We start from the raw sequence: 8,269 nt of genomic DNA, 5'->3' as shown, positions 1-8,269 counted from the left end.
TCTGTTCTACCTGCACCCAGCTCCGCACTACGATCCACTGCGGCAGATGCGGAGCAGCTTCGGCCCGAGACAGGCGAGGCAGCCCAAATAATATCGGTCCGCACCTCCGCAGTCCGCACGCCTCCCGGGCTGTCTCGGCCCACGATTGCCGGTGGCCTCACGCCCTCACAGCTGCCTGCCCTCCGTGATGAATTGTTCAGGATTTTCTCCAATATTCGAGTCGCTTAAAAAAAGGATCCAATATTAGTACGCTTTCCTATCGGTCCAAGTAAATGTCTTAACAAAATTGTGTTGTAGTAATTCACGACGCGATATGAACTCTGTGCAAAACATACGAACAGGGCAGCCAAAAGAAAAATCATCCTCATTCTCATGTATATGAGCTGGCACACGAAAACAAACGAAGCTCTTAAATACAGGCAGCGTCTAGTCCTGGACCAAACAAAGATGAATACCCAGCTCGCCAAATATCATTATATTGATAAAAATTACAGATGAAGATGCCACTGACCGCTTATTGATGGACCAAACACAGACGACTAGTACTGCCTAGCACTAGTGTGCACTCAAAAAAATAAGATGTCAAGTTAACCTCTTTCTAAAACTTCCCTACCTCCCTACCTGTGTAACTACCACTAAAAAGAATACAGAAAAAAGAACCTTACGTTCGTGCAAAACTCTCAGAAAGAAAGGAAGAAGAAACAAAATAAATATGCACATGGACTTTCAGATAAGAATGGGCAGGAAAAAGACTAGCCATCTTCCTCTGAATTGCCTCGTGTTGCTGGAGCATCACAACCACCATGCAAAATCACATGTAGACCCTGTTTGCCTTCTCACGCCGGTAGCCTTTTGGATATATCACAACTGAGTCAACGCACAAGCCACCTTTCGTATGGGTGCAGTCAATCTGCATCATTGAGAACTTCAGGCTGATCAGCTCATCGGAGTTTGATATAACAAAATCACCGACGTGGTAAAGAATCCAGCTTCCTGCTCCATCTAGATAATATTCTGATGTAGCCTGCTGTTCATCCGAAGTTGAGAGCTGGAACCTGGTGGGTCTGATGTCCCACCCGTGGATGAGCTCGGTTCCACAAACCCGACGACCCATGCGCCTGTGAGCTCGACCTAGGTGAAGACGGAAAAACAGGCTGTATGAACCTGCAGGGAAGCAGAAATCAAGCTCCCCACTCACTTCAAGCCACCAAATTTGCTGAAGATAGGCAACACTATGGAATCTGAAATAGCACACGGAAGCAACTCAGCAATCCTACATTTACACAAATCTACATAGGGAAGGTAAAGTCTGTGCTAAAAATACAAAAATATCATACCGTGAGAGGATCAAAGAGTTATGCAAAACTTGATATGCAAAGTGCATTCCTTTTTAAAATATTCAGATGTACAGAAAATCACATGAAAACGGAAAATGTTGTAATCAAGTGTTCCGTGTCACAATCTCTGAAACTGATAAACCCATACGGCTGATTACAATACATGCAAGAAAAAATAAATTACAACAGCACTTCTCTAACGGAATAATAGGTTCACAAGATAGGCACTGCCGGTACTAGTAAGGAACTTATTAACAGACAGATCAGGTACAAAAGTACAATTCCAGTACAAAGCAACGCAACATTGTGCTGCAATTTACATCAGAGTTAAACAAATTTGAGATAAAGGTGAAGCATAATACTTTTCAGGCACCAAGGTTTTGTTGGTTAACGGTGAAGATAACTAGGTTAGCTAACCTTAACCTAGGTAGGTTAGATTAACCTACATTTGTTGTTTGGCAACTAACTGATAATACAGTCCAAAATACTGTGGCTAGATTTAGGAGGGTTAGGGCATCAACAATGGTAGAGTCGGTATTGACTCTCCATGTCATCTAGAGTCGATGGCAAAATAGGACATAGAATGGGTTGTGTCTTTAAACTGACTCTACAGGATTTGTTAGCATTCAATGTGAGGCGCACAATGGTAAAAAGGTCAACAATTAAGTAATTAACTGATTCTTAGTCGACTCTTGGCTAAGAGTTTGGCACTTCACGAAGAGTCAGTTCTCTTCTCTTTCTTATTTGTCTTTCCTCCACATCAACAAATTTCAAATAAGAGTCGACCTTTGCGGACACCCTTAGCTATGTAAGCAATAAAAAAATAAAATTTGGAGAGTTAAGATCCAATTGAGTTGGGTAGGCTAAGATCCAATTGCATTTGTTAAGCCCAATCAAAGACAGCCTATTTCCTTGACCGTAAAATACAGGAGTTAGTTAATTGGAAATTGTCAAACTAAATATGCTTTAAGGACAAACTAATGATACCACTACCTTGGAGATTGCTTCAAGTCATACAGTGACTTCTTAAGGAATCAACAAAAGAAAAGGCTATATGTTATGTATTCTTCGTATTTCACATGACCTGATGAACAAAATAGGGAATGAATGAAACAAAAAAAAAGAAGTACATTTCTGTCACTGTTCTTGTATGCTTGTATCCAGAATAGTGCATATCGAGGAATATTATTTGAAATTATATATTTATGTTCAGAATAATAATAACCAATTTAGGATACAGTTAGAACACATTAAAATTTATGGTTCGATGGTGGAAATTAAACTGCTACATGTATAAATCATGTAATTTCATCTGAATTCAGAACATTGAAATGATTCATCCGTAAGAAGTTTGTTACACTGAAAGTGCAAAACTAGAATACATGCTTAACTAAAAAGAGTTTCTTTATTAATTCAAGGAACTTATTACTTCAACCTTCTCGATTCATTTGCCTTGTTCCCCTATCATGTGCGACGAGCATGTCTTTCTTGCATTCCCCATAGCCCATACATGGGGACGACTTGGGTACATTCAGGATTTCAGGGGCTTACGCGCACTAATGCACTAAGCCTTTAAAATTCATCATCGGAAGAAGGCATAGAAAATTTGGAACTTTTTGACACATTCACACAATATGTATCTAGTAAGCGGCATGTCATAAAATTTCAGATCAAAATTCAATCTACACATTAAGAATCAAAAAGAAAATTTTCGTCTAGGAAGAGTACCAAATCTAAATGAACAGTGTCTGGGTTCTTGGTACTAGTCACAATGTTGTAAATGTAACAATCAAATTTCGAACTGAAATTTATGTCATAGTAGATGAATGTTGTAAAAAAAGAATTTTTTTCATGGCTCTTTGATTGATGAACTAGGAGCTTACTACAAGAGCGCATACAATGTGTACACGCACAAAGCAAGAAAGTTCTTTTTTCGTAAATAATTCTATTCCTATGTTCTTCTTTCTTCAATCGATCTTTTCGTTTTAGAGACCTCTTCCTTCTATATGAAGCTTTGTTTGTAATATCTTCTTGTTTTCTTAATACCTACACTGCTATAATCTAGACCCGCCATATTAGCAATATTTTTTAGAGAACACCATCATGAAAGTATAGATTTTCCCTTTTTTAATTGATTAATGTGCGAATTTCTAGCCCTTAATAGCAAACATGAAAATTCCTTTTAAACTTGTTATGATATAATATAATACTCCCTCCGTCCCATATTAAGTGACTCAAATTTGTCCAAATTTGCATGTATCTATACCTAAAAAGCATCTAGATACATGTAATAATTCAGCACTTAAATATGGGACAGAGAGAGTATGATCATGTCGAAGGATATGCATTAGTTTCACCAATCATCACCGCATGATTTAATCGGTGCTGCATATTTCACTGGTTTAAACCAGCAACAAGTTTAAAAAAATATATACTGGTGACAAGTTTTTTTAGATTATTACTAGCGACAAGTTAATAAATAATTTTCTAAGTAATAATCCAAGGACCACTGATGGAATCAAGTAGCTCTCAAAATATGCAACATTTGGCCAAGTTGAGAGTAAGGGCTGTTATCAATTGCTTGCCTAATTTGCAAGAAAGGCCTCCTATCAATTAAGTATACCAAAAAAAACTATGTGATAACTTAACCAGCTATAAACTAATACAGCATCTCCCCGTATCTATAATCATATCGAAGACTGTATAGTATTTAAATAGACTACAGCAAATAAAAAGCGGTTACACATCATTATATCTATTAGTGTGGATATTTATTTGCAAGCTGAGTATCCTCGTACACAAAAACATATAGAATTCAACATGACTTAAGGACAGCATATTAAAAAGTAATTATTCTTTGGATGCTCAGAAAGGAACATGTCATGCAAGAACTCAAGTGCATAAGGCTTTAAACCTGAAAAAACAAATGCTGATATGGAATATCCAATGGTAACTATTGGAATTCACATCTCACAGAGGAAATTTATACAGAAAAAAGCAGCAAGAGAATAATACCTTGATTCCTCTGTGACAAGGTGGCTCCAATATCTTCGATCATCTATACCGGTGATCGCCATCGCTTTTGAGGAGATGGACAGGCAAAGACCTCCCTTATTCTTCTCAATCCAGAATTCCTACAAGCCATAACATGGATCCCTATTAAACAGAACAAATCATTTCAAGCTAGCGGGACAGAATAGAACTACATCCAACTGAACCACACATGAACAACAACAAAAAAGAATTAGAAATGTACTCAGTTCAAACATTAACCACTCTATGTGTTCAACTAGTCATCATATGTATATGGACACAATAATAATCATCTCCGATAGAATGCTATAAAAATTATAGTCAATATGGGTTACCTTTGTACCAGCATCAAAAGGAGTAGGTCGGCACAGGCGGGCGTAAATCTCCTTCTTAATCGATAAAGGGGAGCAGCGTTTGACATTGCCGTCTCCATCGCCCTCGTCATCGGCGGCAGCTGCGAGGGCAGCGAGGTAGCGATAGTTAGCCGGGAGTTTACCGGCCCAGACGCAGTCAGCAGAGGTGGCGCCACGGAAGGCGCGGTTGAGGCAGGCTACTTGGCAGATCTCCGGCGGGTCAAGGTGGAGCAGCACCGCCGCCACGCAGCTCTCCGGCATGTCGCCGAGGGAAGTCTCGCCCCACTCCACGTCCGCGCCGAGTAGGCTCGATCCCGTCCCCATCCAAGGCCCAATCGCCCGAATTATTGCGCAAAATCTCCCAGCACCTCAGATTTGCCGGGACAAGTAGGGCTGGAGCCAAGAAACCACCGCCTTGTATTCAGGCGAGGAAGATTGAAGAATCAGACAGGCGGAGCTAAATGATTCTCGAATCGAAGCCCTGCACGGCCGATTCGATCAAAAGGGTCGCACCGTCTGCCCCCAGCTGGCCTCAAATCGAGTAAAAAGACCAAAAATGCTCCAAATTTCTACCAGATTGGGCCCAAGTCTAGCTAGAAACCAGACCTTCCTCCAGCATCGGCACCAAATCGGTGAAAACCTCGGCCTCAAACCAAGAGGTCTATCGAAATCTGCGACAGAAGAATTCCTCGATTGGAAGGGGAGAAGCGTTTAGAGGAAACGGGGAGATTTTTCGGAGGCGTTTTGAAGGAGAAGAGACTTGGTCCACCGTTCTCCCGGTCCCCGTATGGATACGGCCATACGGTAGGTCGCTCACCTACTGACCGTGTAACATTGCCATTTGGGTCTAATTGTTTAGTTATCTTTGGCCAAAAACAAATCGCATAATGGATAATACGGTACTCCGTAGTGAAATAGTAGTGGATTATGTAGGATATGCAGTTCTATGTTTGCGGGGATATGATTCGTTGGATTTGGATTTGGTTCGGATTAAATAGTTGCATATATTTAGATTTGTGCGCATTTTCTTCTGCAGCGCTAAAGTACATAAAGATAGACATATTCAGAGAAGTTTAAATAGACAATTAAAAGGAAAAATAATGATATGTCACCAAGCATTTCTATCAAAGTTTAGCCTTCAAAATTCCTTCCAAAAGCGACAAGCAAGGGAACAAATATTTACCTGATGCATCTTCTAAAGATAGCACAAATTCTTTTGGGTTTGAAGCTTTGTGAATTAGAATTCTTAGAATTATGTTTGCCTGATGCACACTTCCCAGTTAAACTGATGCATTAACCTGATTAAACTCATAATAGCATGATTTTTTTTCTTTCACCTGATGCAACATGAATCAGGTATGTCCTGCATAGCTCCTCCCTTTGTGACAAGCTGTGTCAAAGAGTTGGTTCCGTCGTTTTTTAAGGTTTTTCCAAATAGTCACTCCAGTCATAAATTCTTGTCTAAGTTACCATGAGTAACACACATGACCTGCACGTATGGTCAAGAACTGCCTCCAACTAGGGTTAAGTAAATAATTTAGCTTTTTCAGGGATGCATGACCTACACGTCTGGTCAGACCCCCGCTTCGTCGTTTTTCAGGGACGCATGTTCCCTTTGCCTATTATGTAGTGCATAAACAACAGATTGGCCCGGTGCAAACTTTCAACGTTCACTGACACGGAAATGAAAAATCTATTTTGCATGGAGCGTGCTGCCATGTGCATTATTCGAGCAGGGCCAGAAGGACCGAAAGCGAGTTTCTTTTAGATCGACGTTTCAGCCTATTCATTCGTGCAGTATTACATTGTTCGACATTGCTACACTAGCTTAAACAAACATCATGTGACAAAGCAACTTTGCAGATTTCCAGGGTGAAATGAAAATGCATGGTTGCCGGTTGCCACCACCCGCTTCGTCTTAACACATGCAATGCGTTACATGTGTACTCGTAGCGTGTCGCGGAACCACACACCTTCCGTAATTTGTCTGTGGCGCGCCCCAACCAAACAGGCAGCTGAGATTCCATCAAAATCAAGCTGGTCATGTCACACAATTTTCTTTTTTCTTTGCTGCAATCTTGTATACTGCTGTACACTACGTATGTGGCACGCCACTTGAGAATTGTCGGTGTCCTCGTGTCCCTTTTGCGCCCCCGCCCCAATCCAAAAACCAACTTGCAGGTGCCCACCAGTTGCATTCGAAAGAGAGACACGCGTGAACAGTGCGCTTGGATCGTATCAGCTGTCTCCTAGCAGTGATCAAGGAATTGTACGCCCTGCAAGCGCGCATTTGAGTCATCACATACGTCATCAGGTTCAAACACGTGCTAACTTCAATGGTCAAGATCAAGCGCGCGCTCATCATGCATGCTCATCGTTTTCCTTCATGGAGCGCGCACGTCGCGCCCCGGTCGTCCCGTCGCAAGGAAATTAAAATATCGAACAGAAGCAGCGACGCGGACATCGCGAGCTCGGGGCACTTTCGACCAGCCTGCGCCGCACCAAACCACACAGCCGGAGGACGCGCGACACGTGCGGAAATCGAAAAGAAGAAGGGCCGTGGTTCTCCGCACCGACGGTGCAGGGAGCAACCAACGACGTGGGGCGAGGACGCCCACCCGGCCAGTGCATGGTGCTCCTCCTCGGCGTATGGGCGCATCCGTGATTCCAGACGTACGTACCGTAGCGGCCGAGAGCGATCGGGGCGACTTGTGAGCCTGGGAAGAAACGGACGAGCTAGCATGGGCGGATAGGGACGCCTAGTGACGGGAGCCCACTTTAATCTGATCTGACCTGTGCTCTGGTGGTCATCCTCGTAATCTAGCCACCATCGGATCGTCCAAGATGGCCGGTCTTAAATAAGTCCGCTGTGCCTTTAAACTTTTATTAGAGAATAGGATGAACAACTGTTTTGGCCAAGCCGGCCAGCAGTTGCGAACAGCCGAAAGTTTGGATGGAAGAACTACCTTCTTCGTGCACGAGCAACCGAAAGTTGAGCCAAGTCTCAACATGTGCGCTTGTGGCGTGGCCCCTGACACGGCAAGAGGCAATTATCTTCATTTCAGTAGAGTCGGCAAACACGTGCAATCGAGTTTCATTCAAACACACGCTTCGATCTGGTGACAGTAGACAGTACTATACATGTTACAGAAGTCGTGCTCAGGGACAATGGGCAGGGAGGACAGGGGGCAGCTTTATGGTCAGACATACAAAATTAACAAAATAACATTAGATGGCTAGCTACATGTTAGGTAATGATCTCACAGATGATGGTTTAATTTGGACCACCGCAAATCAAGATCGAGATGGGTCGGAATAAGATCTCTTTTGATCAAACAAAAAAATATTAGCCAGACACGCTTGCCATGCAGCGATATTTTATTAATGGGATGGAAATTGGATAGTGACCATACCTCGACGCTCAACGTGCTGAAACTAAGTCCAAGAACGAGAACGCGCGTCTTGCTGGCGACATCTATCATCTATGACGACTATGTGTGATCGTGTGGTTCGCAGGAGATTTGTTAATTGATTGTTCACAACGTT

General features: G+C 42.4%; 1 protein-coding gene across 2 annotated transcripts; it reads right to left on the bottom strand.

Annotated features, from left to right (window-relative positions):
* Positions 1-427: 427 nt before the first annotated feature.
* LOC100844177 (F-box protein PP2-A13) lies at positions 428-5,559 on the bottom strand. Of its 2 annotated transcripts, none has more exons than XM_024462470.1 (3): positions 4,706-5,559; positions 4,353-4,471; positions 428-1,164 (listed from the first exon to the last, which is right to left on the bottom strand). In XM_024462470.1, exons 1-3 carry the CDS (start codon positions 5,045-5,047, stop codon positions 1,032-1,034), a joined length of 594 nt encoding a protein of 197 aa, XP_024318238.1. In that variant the 5' UTR covers positions 5,048-5,559; the 3' UTR covers positions 428-1,031. The 2 variants fall into 2 exon arrangements, with proteins under 2 accessions (XP_024318238.1, XP_003570094.1); XM_003570046.4 differs by having other exon boundaries at positions 428-1,241; positions 4,706-5,553.
* Between the last annotated feature and the right edge of the window lie 2,710 nt (positions 5,560-8,269).

The sequence above is a fragment of the Brachypodium distachyon genome, chromosome 3 (assembly GCF_000005505.3).
Source record: "Brachypodium distachyon strain Bd21 chromosome 3, Brachypodium_distachyon_v3.0, whole genome shotgun sequence".
In the NCBI taxonomy this organism is placed as follows: domain Eukaryota; kingdom Viridiplantae; phylum Streptophyta; class Magnoliopsida; order Poales; family Poaceae; genus Brachypodium; species Brachypodium distachyon.
Note: the sequence above shows the minus strand (reverse complement) of the source record. Positions and strands in the feature narration are given on the sequence as shown.

What these genes read in the sequence shown, in the direction of transcription:
- LOC100844177 (XM_003570046.4), bottom strand. Translation starts at nt 5,047, where the DNA reads ATGGGGACGGGATCGAGCCTACTCGGCGCGGACGTGGAGTGGGGCGAG. An exon ending in CTTTTGATGCTGGTACAAAG is followed by an intron (nt 4,472 to 4,705) that starts GTAACCCATATT and finishes TATGGCTTGTAG; the next exon opens with GAATTCTGGATTGAGAAGAA. An exon ending in CTTGTCACAGAGGAATCAAG is followed by an intron (nt 1,242 to 4,352) that starts GTATTATTCTCT and finishes GTGCTATTTCAG; the next exon opens with ATTCCATAGTGTTGCCTATC.